The sequence below is a fragment of the Medicago truncatula genome, chromosome 7, assembly GCF_003473485.1.
Source record: "Medicago truncatula cultivar Jemalong A17 chromosome 7, MtrunA17r5.0-ANR, whole genome shotgun sequence".
In the NCBI taxonomy this organism is placed as follows: domain Eukaryota; kingdom Viridiplantae; phylum Streptophyta; class Magnoliopsida; order Fabales; family Fabaceae; genus Medicago; species Medicago truncatula.
In genome coordinates, this window is record NC_053048.1 from 9203063 (window position 1) to 9220743 (window position 17681).

Below are 17681 nucleotides of genomic sequence, written 5' to 3' on the forward strand. Positions count from 1 at the left end.
CCATAACCCTTTGAAGGTACCTAAGCACAGGGTTGTGTTATCCAACAGCCTAATCACATGTTCCACTATTCCTAGTTTGTCCATTTCATTAACATCAGGGTACTGACAAGGAGAGATAGTTCTAGAGATTAGAGATTTATACCCATTCATTTGCTCGGGATCCTTGAATTCGATCCCATGATTGCGGACTGTTGATTGATTTTTGCTTGCACCACTTCCAGAGCCTAGAATTTCCTTTCCTTTCCTCTTTGATGCCATTGACCTAGTTGGCTTGGTTTGGGTTTTGGTGAGGGTTTGGTTTTGGCAAGGTTTTGTGTGGGAAAAGTTGGTTTAGCGATGGGGTTGGGGTTTAAGTAAGGTGTTTGAGTTTAATGATGGAGATTGGTGAAGAATTTGTGGTTTTTGGGTTAAGGTTTAATGGATTACGAATTTGGTGTTTAGATGGATGAAATTTGGTTTTGATGGGTGGATTGGGTTTGGGGTGAAGTATAGAGTTGATTTGGTTCAGAATGTTTGTGATTTGGTGAAGTTTGGAGAAAGTTATGGAGGTTTAGAGGTTTGGGTTTTGGAGGGTTAGAGAGAGAGAGGTTGGAAGATGAAAGAAGTTGTGTTGTTTGAATGAGGGAAGAAGAAGAAAAGAAAAAAAAGTTGATTTTTTTTTTTGTTATAAGGGGGATTTTGGTGGCACTGGCCGTGCCAAACTTCTGGTCAATGGCTTCAAAAAAAAATTTCTTTTCGAATCATGTTTGGACAAATACCTGCAAAACAAATTAAAACAACAAAAAATAAAAGCAATAAAACTCGTGCGTTGCCTCCCGCGAAGTGCTCGTTTAAAGTCATTAGCTTGACGATTAGAAGGTTTCTCTACCCTATACCCAACCTTTCACAAACGGACAATGGCATCAAACTAACACTATCCCCTAGATTACACATGGCTTCCTTAATGGTTTCGCTCCCAATCACACAAGGTGTGGAAAAACTCTCAATCACTCTGAGGTTAGGTTTATCAAGCCTTTGTGGTAAATGAATTTTGAGTTTATGGGGTGGTGAAACAATTGGCTCATCACTTTCTCCTATGGCTTTCTCACTTTGCAGTTTTTCGCTTTCTATCTCACACTCAATTGTCTTAGTTTTCATAATGGGGTCCTCTAACTGCTTATCGTCCCTAAGTTTAATAGCATTTATAAGGCCTTTGAGGTTGGCTTTAGTTTGGCTCAGAAAGACTTCGGGGGTTTGAGAGGAAGTAGCTACTTGTTGGGCTACTTGAGAGATTTGAGTTTCTATCATTCTAGTGTGACTAGCAATGGAGTCCACTTTTGATGTAAGTTTGACAAGGGAGTCATTCAAAAATCCAGTTTGATTTTTAAGTATTTGAAATTGCTTGGATTGATCAATAACACATTTTTCTAGTAAAATTTCCAAGTTAGATTTTTGAGGGACTCTTTCGTTGTTTGCACAACCGGGTGGTGTTGTTTGTTGTCCAAAGGAATTTTGAGGAGTTTTATAAAAAAAATGGTTTGGCCTCATCCCTTGATTATATTGATCATAGTTCAATTGCTCGGGACTTTCGACAGCACTACCTAGTTGGCATTCAACGCTAGTATGACCAAGTATTCCACAAACTTCACATGGTGGTGAAACAGGAGCAGGTGTGACAACACTTGTATTCATTTTATCAAATTTTTGTGTAAGTGCGTACACCTTAGCAGCTAGATGATCAAGGGAAGAAATTTCATACATACCTGCCTCTTTTTTAGAGGGTGAAGAAGCAATGATGGCTCTCTCACTTATCCACTGATAGTGGTTTCGTGCCATGTCCTCGATCAAAGCATATGCTGCTGTGTCAGTTTTATTCATCAAAGCTCCACCTGCTGGTGCATCAACATAAATTTTTGTGGTATACAAAAGACCATTAGAAAAAGTGTGGATAATAAGTCACTTTTCAAAACCATGATGGGGGCAAAGCCTAAGCATTTCTTTGAAACGCTCCCACGCATCGTAAAGAGATTCCCCATCTTTTTGAGTGAATCGTGTGATTTGACCCCTTAATTGAGAAATTTTAGAATGGGGAAAGAATCGGGCAAGAAAAGCTTGCCTCATTTTTTGCCATGAAGTGATAGAACCGACTTCCAATGAATGAAACCAAGCACTAGCTCTATCCCTTAAGGAAAAAGGAAAGAGGTGCAGCCTTACGGCCTCTTGGTTTGCCTTCAAGGTTCCACTGAGTCTTAAAAAAGTTGAAATATGAAAATTCGGATCCTCAGTGAGTGATCCGAAAAATTGATTTTGATGCACTAAGTAAATAAGTGCAGGTTTTATTTCAAAATTGTCCTTAACTGTTGGGTACACAATAACAACGTATGATACATCTGAAGATGGGATTGCATACTCTTTGAGTGTACGCTCCTCAGCCATATTGTTATTATTATGTGTGTTTCATCTTCTTTCACGGAAGAACCTTTCAATCTCAGGAACGAATTCTCCAAGACTTATGGTTCTTCGCACTCAAGAATAAAAAACTCCAAAAGTTGAAGGCAAAAAGAAAAAGAATATATTTTATTTTATTTTATTAAAAGATAATTCTAGTCTAACCACTAAAAAAAAGTTAATCAAATTACGATAACTCCTCGACAGTGGTGCCAAAAACTTGATGAGTAAAACCACAAGTGCACGGTTCTACCGAAGTAGTAAAAAGAGTATCGTTATGACATGTAGTTATGAATTCAATTAACTTTTAACAATGATTAGATTGAAAGTTTAGAAGGTAGAAAGTTGTATTTTTGTTTAATTAAAAGAAAATAACAATAATAAAATAAAAGCGCCTTGAGATTATTGGTTCATCATAATAACAAACCCTTCACAAACAAACCCTAAACCTAAACTTTATATTTGACCTACTTTCTAAAGACAAGTTTCTATTAAGCGTATCAAAGCTTCTCTCGAAGTCATTGAGTGTGTTCCTCTAGCAACCACGCCTATTCTCATGGTTGATTGCTATTAGAATCCTTGAAGAACGAAACTTTATATGTCTCAAGGTTTGCTAGACTATTCTCATGTTTCGCAACCCTTGTCTAATTTCACTTGTTCCAATATCAAAGCTCCGCGTTCGCTTTATAAATTTATATTTGAGATGATGAATTAACAATTACTAAACCGTCCACATTCGCTTCTTAGTTTGGTAATTGTTAATTCATTATAAAAACGGAGAAATTAGATTAGAAAGTAGATTTATATAAAATTAGGGTTTATGGTTTGGTTTGATTAGGATTACGTCATTAGACTTATCCAACAATCCCAATACAAGAAGAGTCTACTCACTAACGTTCATTGTAGACATAGAAGATAAGAAGAAGAAGAAGAAGAACATAAAATAAAGGTGAAATTTTATTCAAAGAAACAATTGTCACTTATTATTTTCAAGAACAAAAGATGAATTGTTTTGATAGATAGATACTCTTTTTATAGTCTTATGTCGACTTAAAACCTAAGCAATTATTCACTAGAATGTTCCACAAGAAACCACGGGCTTTTAGGTCAAAATAGGTAGCTTGTTTTCGAAGCAAAAGCAGCAAAAGAGCACCCTGAAGCTTGGCACGGCCGTGCCTACTCTCTGACTTGGGGAGTGACATATTTTTGTCCCATTTTTCGTATTTTCATCTCGAATCAGCTTCTAATCCTCTTTTTTTTGCTCCAAGACTCAATCTATCAAACATTCGTTCCTGAAATATAATAATTTGCAATTGAAGTAAAATAGTTTTAAAAGAAAATAATATTTAAATCAAATAAACTTAAATCTAAATAAAACGGAATCAAATATTATATTAAAACTACTTATTATGGACTCATCATACTCTTAGGAATAAGAATCAGAGAGTTAGCATTGAAATTTGAAGGGAGCCAAGTTGACTGGAAAAATTGGATGACTGCATCAGTGACATCTTTGCTTACAATCTCCCAGTATGTTTGGTAAAATACTGCACCAAAACCATCTAGCCCAGGACTGCTTCTTTAATTTATTTTGGTGATGGTGTCATGGTCAGCAACCTGTTTGTGGAAGAGTCTATAACAGTTGGAATGACTTCATCTACAAGAAATGGTTCATGCAAAACAAAATCAGTAGAAAAAACAGTTTGATAATAATTAACAATATGTGAGGAAATTCTTTGGGGAATGTCATGATTTCATCCTCAATTCTTAGAGAAGAAATGAGTTTTGTTTTGTTTTTAATTCTTGTCACTCTGTGGAAAAACTTGGTATTTCTGTCACCCTCCAAGTGCCAATTCATTCTAGCCTTTTCTTTCCAAAATAACTCTTGTTTATTTAGAGCATCCTTTAAGTAATTTTGAGTCAAATAATTGTTATAAAATCACCCTACTAAAATGAAAAATAGATATCTTACGATGATTCTTGTCATCAGCCATTAAGAAATCAGAATTGTTGAATTCAATTTTGTTGAACTCAACCTCATTAGTGAAAGTAGAATCATTAAACTTTTGCTCATTTTCCACAACATTTCCATCTAATTTATGCTGAGGAAATTGTCTATTCTTTGAAACATTTCCTTCATTATTAACTGATCCTGCTGGAAACTCTCTTCCACTCCCTCCCCTAATATCAAAAATAGAATCCAGACGAAACACTCCTTGAACCAAACCAAAATTTTCATTCACAAAAGATCTAAAATTCATATTTTCATTTTGACTCCTTTCATTGTTATTTTCACTAGAGCCCTTAATCCATTGTTCATAGTTCCAATTCCAACCATTTCTGCTCCATTATTCAGCTGAATTCCAAAAGGATTATTGTTTCTTACATCAGAAGTAAACTTATGAGGCATGACATTAGTTCTTATAAAAAATCCAAAGTTTGAATTTTTAACACGGTGATTTTGGTTTCTAATGTCACCAAATTTAAAATCCCTTGCTAAGAAACTTGAAGAAGAAGAAACCATCAATCCTTGTTCACCTCTATATGATGAAAAGCTAGTGGAAGCACCATCATGGAATGAGGTTTTTGCTTGAAAAAATGGAAGGTTTGAAGAGTTTATTCCAAACCTGTTTTGACCATGGCCATTATTCTCCGCAACAACATCGGCTTCCAACTTTGATTTTACAAGCCTAACTTGAGGAACATGATGTGTTGGAAATTGGTTAAAATGGTTAAAAACATTGTTTGTACCTCTTGTTTGATATGCCAGTGTATGCAAACATTGTTTGTACCTCTTGTTTGATATTGAAGTGTATGCAAATATTTCTCTGATCACAGAACTCGATAGACCTGATGCAAACATTGATGTTAGAGCTCTGTGAGATAGCCTCCAACCATTCCTTTCTCTGCAACATCTCGCAGAAATATGCGATACTTCTGCAAGTATTGTGATCATATACTAAAGCATTAGAGTTTGCAAGATATACTAGAGAAAGTTAAGACAACGACAAAAATTAGAGACAGAAAAATTATCAACATTATCATTCAGTCTGCTAATGATATTATAATATTATTGAAATATATGATGTAAATTGAGAAGAAAAACCTGTAAGTGACCTGCTACATTTTCTCTGGTCAAGTTTGGTATATTCATGATCTCCAGAATTTTCTTTGGAACAGCCTCTGAATTAGGGAAAATATAAACACAAGAAAAACACATTGTAACAATGTGAAAGTGCCAACGAAAGTAAAGAATTTACTTTGGCGAATGTGTCATGGGTGCTTACCTACCAGAGTTCGACTTCAAGATAAAGGAGTGCAATGTCCCATAAGTTGTGTGAGCTGTGATGGTCCACATGAGGACCTTGCTCATATTTGTTTCAAATGTCCTTTTACTGTGCAGGTTTGGCGTACAACCGATCTTTGGAATACGGTTCATGAGGTGTTTCTTGAAAAGAATTCAACCGCTGATGCCATATTCGAATTGCTACATCAACTTTCACAAAAATTAGTCAACGATTTGCAACTGTCCTATGGATCCTTTGGAAGCATAGAAATCTCAAGCTTTGGCAAGATGTCACATAAACTTGTGCTCATGTAGTCGATCGAGCTTGTCACCTTATGGAGGATTGGTATGCAGCTAACGCTACTATTCCGGCAGCTAGTCATAACAACGCTTCAACAAATTCAGTTCGTAACGATCAGATGAGAACAACAACGCCGGTAAGACACAGTGGTTCAGGTATAACTCGAAATTCTTCTGCTACAACGAGTGATATGACTTCGGTCAGGTGGCAGCGGCCACAACAAGGCCGTCTGAAATGTAATGTCGATGCTTTGTTTTCAGATCCGTTAAACAAAACATGTATTGGCATAGGGACATTTGTGCTGGCTAAAACTCTCTCTCTCTCTCTCTCTCTCTCTCTCTCTCTCTCTCTCTCTCTCTCTCTCTCTCTCTCTCTCTCTCTCTCTCTCTCTCTCTCTCTCTCTCTCTCTCTCTCTCTCTCTCTCTCTCTCTCTCTCTCTCTCTCTCTCTCTCTCTCTCTCTCTCTCTCTCTCTCTCTCTCTCTCTCTCTCTCTCTCTCTCTCTCTCTCTCTCTCTCTCTCTCTCTCTCTCTCTCTCTCTCTCTCTCTCTCTCTCTCTCTCTATATATATATATATATATATATATATATATATATATATATATGTGTCTAGGCTTATTCCACGCCTTACAATGGCTAAGTGACATACAATTTGACAACGTCGATTTCACCTTGGATTCAAAGATTACAAAAGATGCCTTTAACCACCGTCGAATTGATGTCACATAATTTGGTCAAATGATATCAGCATGCCAGAGTCTCTTCAACACACATTTCTCAAATTCTAAGGTCGAGTTTAACAGGAGACAAGCAAATGAGGTAGCTCACACCCTTGCTGAGGTTGCCACATTATCAGCTAGTCCCAATATTTATTATCATATACCTCGTTGTATAAACTCTCTTATTATTAATGAAATTCTTTTCCTTTGAAAAATATTCACTTACTTTTTCATTAAACAACTTTTTTTATAATAAAATTGTTGTTGGTGTTATTATAAAAAGAATTTATATTATACTTTTTTGTTATATTGTTGATGTCATTGGAATAGATAATCATGGTTAGTTTGATTTGTTATAACTTGAAAGCAACAAACATTTGTATTTTTAGTTTTAATCAAAATCAAAATTTCATAAAATAAAAAATAAAAAAAAACAGCGTTCATAATTTTAAAATGTTACCACAATAAGGTACAGTTTGACCCGGCTTTTTTTCAGCTTTTCTACGTTTTTAAGGAAAAGTTAGGCCAAACATAATATCAATAAAGTATCTTCGAAAAAAAGTACTTTTTTTAGAATGCATAAAATTGAATGGAATGAGCTCTAACCAAAAGTTGTTGAATGCTACTTCAAAAAACTATTTCTCCCCAATTTATTTCACAAGCACCTCTCTTCAACTCCCACCGGCAACCTTTTGTTTTATTTTTTCAATATGCTTTTTTCTTCCATTTTATTTTATTTTATTTTTTTTAACCGGTCCATTTAATTTTTTAATGAGGTTCCATTTAAGTTTATTATCTATTTTTTTAAGGAATTTTATTATCTTTTTATCACTTATATATTAATTACAATATCTTTTGATCATCACAACCTCGCAAATATTTGTATTCACGCTGTCAATGAATGACACCGAATATTTTTATTCCCTTTCTTCAACCACGGAAATACACACACACATTAGCGTTTAGAGTAATACTTTATGTTCCTCTTTCTGTTTTTTTTTTTTTTTTGTTATGCTAATGCGTATAATTTTTGTTAGTGTTGTGTAATGCGTATAATTATTTTTATAAAATTTTGATTTTAATTAAAAGTACAAGTGTAGTTGCCTAAAAAAATTATACTTATATATAATTTACACATTTGTATTGTAACAAACTATGCATATCTTTTTCTTATTAAAAAAACTAAACATATCTTTTTCAATGACACCAGCAATGTAACAAATATAATATTATATAATATAAATTATTATCTTTTTGACCAACATTAAAAATATGGTATTCTTATAACAAAATTTGTTATAGAGTATAATTGAAAAAGAAAAAACCAATTATTCTCATTATATATACACACATATACATTCCTGATTTTAGAGATGGTAGTCAAGCAGAAGGTATCCATGAAGTGTTCAACCATGCACATTCTTCATTGAGAAATGTCATTGAAAGAACAATTGGAGTTTGGAAAAAAAAAGGTGGCATATCTTATGTGATATGCGACCATTTTCACTAATCAAACAACAAAAGATCATAGTTGCAACAACAGCACTCCACAACTTTATTCGAATGTGTGGAGTTGAAGATGAAGAGTTTAATAAATGTGATGTTATCTCTGAATATATGATTGAGCGTGACGAAGAAAGCAATATAAATGAAGAAATCAGTTCATATAATCCAGGAAGAGTGCAAGATGGAGGCTACATGAATAAAGTTAGAAATCAAATAGGAGTTGCGTTGATGGAGAGTAGAAATGTTTGAGTTTGTGATGATTTATGTCTTTTTCAAAAAAAAAAAAAGATGATTATTGTTTTTAATTTTCCAAACTACTTTGATATTATTTATGTTATTATTTGAGCCTCCTTAAATTAAAGTTAAAATAAAGTTACTTTATTGAGGAAATGCAAGTTAATAAAAAGAGTAATGATATTTGAACAACCATTTGATACAACTTTTGTGACAACTTTTTTCTCTCTTTTCATTAGTCAAAAACAATGTTGAGAGAAAAAGGAAGAGAGAGAATAAGAGAATAATGTGAGTATGAGAGAAAAAGTTGTCAAAAACAATATTTTTTTATGGGAAAACACACTTTTTATTAAATAAATCTATTTTTATCAAATAAGTTTATAAGTTGTAACCAAAAAAAAATAAAATTATAAGTCACCAACTTGAAAATTGGCCTTACCATGTAATTGCCGTAGGAATAACAGTTGATTTTTTCCAACTTTTATGGAAGGCTCCCTCAAATCTCTCGTTGCAGATTTCCTTGATTTACCCTACCCTAGTACTCTTACTTGCTCTCCAAGTCTTACTAATATATATACACAGACACTGGTTTACAAGTATCTCTCTTTCTCTTTGCCACAAACAAAGCAATGGAGAAAACTTCAAAGTTAGAAAAGCCGCCGGCTTATGATAGAATAAGTGATTTACCAGATGAGATATTGTGTCACATACTCACTTTTCTTCCAACCAAATTCGCTTTCGCTACTAGTGTTCTTTCCAAGAGGTGGATTTCGCTCTATCATTCGCTCACTTTTATAAAATTCGATGACAAATCCATTGAAGATCATGACCAATTCCTTCACTTTTGTCGCTCCGTGGAAGCAGTCACACTCTCACCGCACGTTCAACAAAAACCCATCAAAAAGTTTTACCTTAGATGTGGTCGTTATGGAAATTGGCACATTCCACCTATTGATGTATGGATCGAAGCAATAAATCAGCGTGGAGTCGACTATATTCATCTCTCTATGAACCTCCATCGCTTGATGCCCGTGGGAGATGAATTGATCAGATTGTCCAATGTCCTTTTCAACTCTCAAAACCTTGTGGTTCTGAAATTGAACAATTTGGTATTGTCGACTAAGATTTTGTCGGTTAATCTTCCCTCGCTCAAAGCCCTACATTTAAAATCGGTTTATTTGGAGATCAAGGATTTCAAAAAGCTTTTTTCTGGTTGTCCTATTCTTAAGGAATTGCACACAGATCATTTTTATGGAAAATGGTTAAAACTAGGGTATGAACCCAACTTATCCAAGTTGGTTAGAGCTTCAATCTGCCCGTTCGATGTTCCGTTCAAAGCAGTTTATAATGTTAAATCTCTATGCATATTACAGGTACAAATTCGACATCATCGACTTCTTTAATCCTTAATACTTCATTCAAATTATTTTAATATCTTGTTTTTGTCTCGAAAACTCTTGCAGCTAGATAGTGATCATTCCGTTGATATAATCAATTCCTATTACAAAGACTTTCCGGTTTTTAAGAAATTAATTCATCTTGAAATATGTTTTCGGCACTGTGACCATGACTGGGATAATTTAGCAAAACTGCTCAAGCATTCTCCCAAACTTCAGACTCTTTTAATCAGAAAGGTTTGGAACTTAATTAAGATGATTTTGCTTTGTTATTTTATTCATTTATTTTAATAAATCTTATTTTGGCTTCCCTTGACAGAGGAGCAGTAGTTATCTCACATTCAGAAAGGATTGGGAAAACCCAAATTCGATTCCCAAATGTGTGTCTTCTCGTCTGAAAAGATGTGAAATTAGACACTACGAAGGCCGGAATGGTGATCTTCAATTTGCAAGATATATTTTGCAGAATGCAAGATTTCTACAGGTCATGAAACTCGGAGTTAGCAGTCCCTCTTATCGAAAGAGCAAGATTATAGAAGATTTATCCTCGTGTCCAAGAAGTTCTGAAGGATGTAAACTTTTATTTGCATCTTATGGTCAGGCTTAAAGAGAATTGAAAAATGAGGTTTATTTGAAGTTAGCAGAACTATTATGCTTTTTTTAAACATTCATTTTGAGTTTTTATTTGAAGTTAGCAAAACTATTATACTTTTTTCATTTAATTGAAAATTGTCTTCATGAGGCAAAAAGAGTTCCTGTGTTGTATGTTTTTTAGTTGATGCATAAGAAACTTTGCAATTATAAATCAGCATTTTTTTTTTTTTTCAATTCAAATAAAGTAAGGTAACAACAAGCACAACAAATGAACAAAACCCTAAAACACACAATGGGAGCTTGAATGAGAAAAATAACAATGATTACATACTTGAACAATATTCTTCATCCTCTTTCCACCATAAAGATGTATATGGGTCTCTGGTTTCGCAATCCTTTCTCGATCACTTCCCCCGTTGATGAGTCACAAATCAAAGATCGGAAGCTTTGTGGTTAGGGTTCAAAGATGCTTCGAAGATGATTTGTAGAACCGGCGTGCTGAGAGATGGTTCGAAGAGGGTTAGAGTTCATGAGTTTCCTTTTGGTGAAATCTCAATCGATTTCATTAGGTTGTATCAATTTTTTTAATTAAGATTTTAGCAAAAGTTTATATGTTAGTTAAAGTTTTAAAAATTCAAATGTAAAATATATTTTAAAATTTAACCTGACCTGCTATGCACCAAGCTAAGCTAACTGCACATTATTTTAAATGTTTTGTTCAATTTCAGAAATTGAAAATTAGAGGACCAGAATCACATTTAGAAATGCGAGGATCAAAATCCAAAAATTGATTAAAACTAATGGAGATCAAAACTGTAATTAAACCGGTTAATATTTAACACCCAAAAGTTCATTTTTCCACTTATATACACTTTTAGCTTAGTCAAATTGATTTAAAAAATAAATAAATAAATAAAACTGACTAGGAAAACGTGAATGGGAAAAGAATGAAGCAAAAAATTATTATTGTTATCTAAAAAATAAATTACAATGAAATTTAACTTCCAAACACTACAAATTATATGTGACAGTTTTGACAACAGTTTTCCTAGAATTACAATAATTTTGAAGTGAATCAGTATCTACATTACCAAAACCAGATAGTTGAACGCCATAGAACGAAAGACGTTTAATATCCCTCGGAATTGGTGATTGCCAAAGACCATCCCACCAACCTGGTGGGAGAAGTGGAGTGAAGGCACATTGACTGTTTTGGTTACGACAACTCAATGGTCCTGCATATCTGTTCCAAACATGTCCCCAACCTATTTGATTCTTTAATCCATCCGATAATAGATTGCCTTGGAAACTGCTTAAAAATGAAAAGCTTGGACCTGAAGTGGTGTTGGTGTCGTCTCCTGGAGAAAAATTTCAGATATGCAGAAAAAAAACCTCAGGGACAACAATTTTTATTCTTAGCACCTGATAATTCATAATGTTGAAAATTCTTACTAGTTTCGTGAAAATTCATAATGTTTTATTTCATAATAAACAACAATTTCCATGTAACTGATAAATAACAGAAAAAAAAACCTCAGGGACAAAGGTAATGCAAGTACCTAGATTGTTTGCTGCAGCCAGTGCAGCAATTAACTGAGCATAGGTAGTTCCGACACGCCTATGGGCTCCAGAAACAACAGCATATCTAGCGCGAGATGCAAGAAAAAAATCAACAAAAGCAACCCATCTGGGTGCAGGACCCCAGTCCCTCACTCTGAAATCGAACTTGGGCAAACCATCATACATTTTTCCTTTGAACTTTTCATAATCAAAATGAACAACCTGCTCAAAGCATGTACAAACAAGAATCAAACGCAAGTGATTGTTACTGCATTATTCGCGGTCAGCGTCACCTCACACATCATGGTCAAAAAGCAAGCAATAAAAAACTAGATAATCAAGAATATTACTCTATATGTAGGGGAGGAGGAGGTAGTATATATTACAGCAGATTGTTAATTCTAATGTCAAATTAGTTCAAATTGTTGCTAGTAACTTTTTTATTTCTTTTTTCTTTTTTTGCATTAAGACTGGCATATATATTACTCGAGAAAGATTCATACACCAACATTTGCATGTGATTTATCGCCTAAGATGGATTGAAAAAATACCTCTGCAAATTCACTTATGTTGGGTGAAATATTTTTGGCAAGGGAAGGTGTATCGGACACTACAACAACCTTCGGTCTAGACATTAGATGTTGACTCTCTATGGCTTTTCTGATGCAACGCAATGCAGCCTGCAAAGCTCTTATGGACCTAAAAAAAGATAAGCAGCAGCATCAATGAGTTAAACACATATGAAAAGGTACAAATACCCCAAGACTATCTAGAAAAAGTTGGGATATTACATGTGTGTTGATTATGTTGTAAATATATTCTAGCTCACTCTAGAATCTACTTAGCATAGCATATTATGTAAAATATTCTTGTTGTAAATACCCCTTCATTGATCATCACTACTTTGACACATCTTTAATCCCCATAGAAGTGTTCGAGAAGTGTCTAAGGAGTGTAAAAGTGTGTCGAAGAAAAGAAAAAAACAAGTTTTTTTTGCGACACTTGTCGGACATGTGTGGTATGAGTGTCGTACAGGTGACATGTGTCATATGAGTGTCGTATCGTATGGGTGTCGGATGTGTTGAACACCGGGACACACTTAATGCCAGAGGTGTCCGTGCCTTAGAGGCCTATTATAAAAGAATAACTAACTCCAAGGAAAAACAGACAATAAAAATTGACTAATCTTAACAGAATTAGTTACAAGAAACTAATCTAAGAGAAATAGAAAAGGAGGAAAAACTAAAATAATAGAAGTAATGAGATATTTCATCAGGCCCCATCTAGCTTATAATCCATTGATATAAAAACAGCAGGTTGAAGTACCATTATATGAAGATTGGATAGTTGGGCTGAAAAGAGAACAGACAGAACATGAATGATCCCAGTTTGAAGTTTATAACTCACAAGATGGCAATCTAATTCAATATGCTTTGTACGTTAATGAAAAATGGGATTTTGAGCAATCTGAATAGTAGATTGGTTATCACAGGATATTTGAACCAGTTTTGTCATAGGATGATGAACGTCTTTTAGTAAGTACAATGAGCCATTAAATCTCAAAAATGGTGTCAGCAAGGACACGATACTCAGCTTTACAAAAGGAATGATAAATTAGAATTTGATGAAATTAAAAACAAACAAGGAATCTCCATAGCTGAGGGTTAAAATCTACTCCATTAAAATAAATGACAAGGGAACAGAACCACAATAGGACAGGATGAGTTACAATTCCCATAGAAACTGGAGGCATAGGGGGAAAAATAGGAATCAAGATACTCATACAACATCAATACATGCTTGTTGCAACTCCTAGAAAATAATATGGTCCATGTCATGATACATACCGTTGACGTTAATTTCTAATATGTCGAAGGAATAATGACATGTATTTTTTTTTTCACAACTAGTCTGAACTGTTCACTGCATGAGTCTCCGATCTCCTTGTTGGCAATTTAAATGAGCATAAATTTTAGCAAAATTAACCCTTGTTTTTAATGCTACCACCTATTATTGAAACTATAAATAAGAAGCATGTGAATTCATCAATCAAGCATGTGAATTCCCATTAAATGAAAGTAATTACTTTTGAATACTAATTTACCTGTTCGTTTGCATCCGCATATGCAACGAGATATCAGGGTTCTTGTCACCACCAATAACCCAATTGACTGCTGCCTCAACATCTTTTGAAGGCGATATGAGAACTCTCATTAGCTCACCAAATACATTCGGTTGAGATCCAAGAACTTGTGGGTCGCCAAATAAATCAAAAGCAGCAACCTTCATTTGAGGGTGTATATTCTTCAAGAAAAATTGAGACGCCACAGCATCATTAGTTCCTTGAAACCTAAAACATAAGATTCATAGGCATCAATATATGATGCTTGATAGACTGATTTATACTCCCTCTGTGACGGGGATAATTGATACATAGAAAAACCGTGTCACATTACCAAATGATAGGTTGTTCCCACTCCTTCCAATTGCTGCAGAGAACATTTGATTGAGCTGGTTTTTCAAAGTCATCAGTCCTCATAACCAGTTTCCTCCCATATATGCTTTCACAACCATTTAGTCTCCACAAGTGCTTTATTTCTTTCAGGGTAAAGGTAAAGTTGGCATACGAAATATAATCCTGAAAAGGATATTTGCTTCTGAAATGTAGAACCAAGACCATAATGAGAGAATGAAAAGATAAACAGATCTATGTCCTAATAGTAAAATTTGCAGATAATTCTAAGACATTTAGTTCAAACAGGTTGGTAATCTATCAACGGCATACTTCTGTAGGTTTCCAATGACACGAACACCTGACACGACACTTACACACATAGACATTGGTAACAATTTAAGAAAATGGGAAATATTGAATGTATCTACATGTATCAGTGTCATGTCGGTGTCCAGACATGCCATCAATTTGAAGTGTCAATGCTACATAGTTTCCTTAACTTCAATCTCATGAAAATCATTATCTATTTGAATGTTGCAAAATGATTTTGGAATATCTAATGGTCAAATAATTATAAGTTTTGTATTAGTGATCCAATCAATTATAAGCCAAGGAATACAACAACAAAAAAAAGTTTAAACAAATATATGTGAGATCCATATGAAGCAGAAACTCATGCTCTAAAGGCAAGTTATTTATAAAGGGATACCACCAAACTAAATATACAAAGAACTATAAGTTATAATTTCAACCAACATAAAAGAAAGGTGAAAAATTAGTTCATAAAAATGAAAAAAGAAAGGCTTGGGAAAGAACCAATATGCCTGGTTTGGCCAATGATCAAGGACCGGTTTAACATTATACTCAGCGCCGCAGCTGATAAAAGCTTGTACATTTCATTCCCAAAACCTGCCTCGGCAGTCTTTCCAAGAACAAATCCATGCCTACAAAACTTATCAGGGGGCAAATCCCTGACTCTTGAAGCACCTGAAGCAAAAAAATTCAATGTCATGCTCTTATTCAGTATCGGTTTTTTGCATAAGCACACTATATTATGAGAAGTGCCCAATAATGACTTGAATTTTTCAGAAAAACAAAAATCAGAGTTAAATATCGTTTTAGTCCATGTAGTAATCTCGATTTTTTTTAGTCCTTCTACTCAATGTTTAGTTCTACAATTTATAAAACTACATGCTTTTAGACCCTGAGAATACAGTTTTGTAATTTGTAGACACTAAAAATAAGCACAAAAACTAAAAGCATGGCGAACAACTGTAAATTTTAGTCTCTTCAATACTATGACGCATGGACTCCGACACGGACACCTGACACGACACTTACACGGACACCGGTCTTAGGAGTGTCGGAGTAAAGAGAAAAAAAAAAAACAATTTTATTTAGGACACCGGTCTTATTTGTCCGACACGTGATGTACAAGTGTCATAGGCGTGTCAGATACCGACACATGTCAGACACCGCGACACGGCTAGACCGAAATGTGTCCGTGCTTCATAGCTTCAATATTATATTTACATTTTCATAAGTTATCCTGCAGAGTTTATGAATATAAGCTGAAAACCACTTATGGAAATGTCATAACTCATAAGCTGTTTTCATAATCTCTCTAATTAGTTATGCTAGTAAATATGCTAAACTTAGAGAAGAAAAAACAAAACCAAAATATTTGGAACACAACACGAAACATTAACAAGCTCATGTTTTGTTCATTTAGATCCTCAAAATCTAAAAAAACCAAAAACAGAAACCACATAAAAATACAAAACATCTAAAACAAGAAACAAGTGTTTTACCATTCAAAACAAAATGCTGCTCAATAACTCTCCTAACTCTAAGCATCTCCTTAACAACAAACCCATTTTCAAAATCCTTTCCCATCTCTTCCACCGTGGCACACGATCTGGACGTCCTTGGCGGACGCGGTTCCTCGCCACCGACATTCAAACCGGTGCTATTAAAATCAAGAAACTCGTCAGAATCTCTAGCGTAATCAACTTCAATTACTGCTCCTGGTCGTGGATCTAACGGTCTTAATGCCATTATCAATAATCCTACACCTGTTATCGTTGCACACATAACGAGAAATGGTTGTAGTAAATTTCTTCTCCTTCTTCCACCTCCATATCTCATTCTCTCTCTCTCTCTCTTACAAAGAAACAGAACACTCTTTTTTCGTTAAGGTGGATCTAAATGTTCTGTATTTTCTCTCTTTGTGTGTTTGTGTTTAACACACGTGTTGAACTGAGATTACTCGGGTTGTGTTTGTTTGTATGATTGGTGCGTATTACGCGCTTCTCCGACAAATTGTATAACCCAAAATGGTCATTAACAAAAAAATATTAGCTATATTTGTTTTAGCGGTACAATTGCTTTAAGTTAATAAAAATAAATGGACAATGACATTTGGTAAAAGATAGATAAAATAAAAAATTAAAAAAGTATGTAGTGGATTCTACTGATGTTAATTATTTTTGTGTCTTTATCTTTTCAAATGGAGCGACTAATAAATGGAGAGGTATGTTTAGACAAACTCTACAATGCTTCTCAAAAACCATGACAAATGTATATAGGGACGCTGTATTTCCCTTGTTGCCTCTAAACAAACACTCTCTTAAACACATTCTAATTGGTCTCGGTGGTAGTTGGTATGGGACTTTGGAGTGTGTTTAGATGTGGTAGTTTGGCTTCTTAAAAAAATTAACATGCAAATCTTAATAGATTTGTAAACAATAAGAGAGTTTTAAAATGAGAACGTCAAATAAACACAACAACAATCGTTAGAAACGATGCAATTCATAAACTCATAAGGAAGATAGATCTCGAAGACCCAATCTTGAATCCGAGCTAACAAACCATGAACTCAACGTCGCAAATACAACCTCAAATCCATTCCGGTTTGAAAGACTTGTTTCATCTATACTATATATAAAGAAAATAACTTCTTTCAACTTTTTTGGGCTGACTTTTTTTTTTGTACGATTTTGGGCTGTCCTTTTCTCTTTCTAAAAATGTCATTAATTTTCAATACAAATAACATATGTAATAAATAGATGAAAATAAATTTAAATATTAAAAAAATGTAACATCCATGATAAGAATATGTGTGTGTGTGTATATATATATTCTCTTTTCCTTTATCATTTAAAAAGGGTATAGATGAGTGTATTTATACTTACTTTTTTATTA

At 34.2% G+C, this 17681-nt stretch overlaps 3 protein-coding genes and 1 non-coding gene across 4 annotated transcripts; 2 read left to right on the top strand and 2 right to left on the bottom strand.

The window, feature by feature from the left end:
- The first annotated feature begins 1945 nt into the window (after window positions 1-1945).
- LOC112416824 (small nucleolar RNA R71) lies at window positions 1946-2052 on the top strand. Its single transcript, XR_003007339.1, has one exon. It is a non-coding gene; the product is annotated as a small nucleolar RNA R71 (small nucleolar RNA).
- A 2632-nt stretch (window positions 2053-4684) lies between these two features.
- On the bottom strand, window positions 4685-5800 carry LOC112416559 (uncharacterized). The gene is made up of 3 exons (XM_024770789.1): window positions 5719-5800; window positions 5534-5610; window positions 4685-5386 (listed from the first exon to the last, which is right to left on the bottom strand). The coding sequence occupies exons 1-3, from the start codon at window positions 5798-5800 to the stop codon at window positions 4685-4687; spliced, it is 861 nt and encodes a 286-aa protein (XP_024626557.1).
- A 3300-nt stretch (window positions 5801-9100) lies between these two features.
- Window positions 9101-10475, top strand: LOC11441934 (F-box/FBD/LRR-repeat protein At4g26340). Its single transcript, XM_003621990.1, has 3 exons — window positions 9101-9844; window positions 9935-10105; window positions 10188-10475. Exons 1-3 carry the CDS (start codon window positions 9101-9103, stop codon window positions 10473-10475), a joined length of 1203 nt encoding a protein of 400 aa, XP_003622038.1.
- A 926-nt stretch (window positions 10476-11401) lies between these two features.
- Window positions 11402-16754, bottom strand: LOC11446870 (uncharacterized). The gene is made up of 7 exons (XM_003621992.4): window positions 16289-16754; window positions 15302-15464; window positions 14479-14679; window positions 14127-14372; window positions 12574-12721; window positions 12022-12244; window positions 11402-11820 (listed from the first exon to the last, which is right to left on the bottom strand). Exons 1-7 carry the CDS (start codon window positions 16623-16625, stop codon window positions 11474-11476), a joined length of 1665 nt encoding a protein of 554 aa, XP_003622040.2. The 5' UTR covers window positions 16626-16754; the 3' UTR covers window positions 11402-11473.
- Between the last annotated feature and the right edge of the window lie 927 nt (window positions 16755-17681).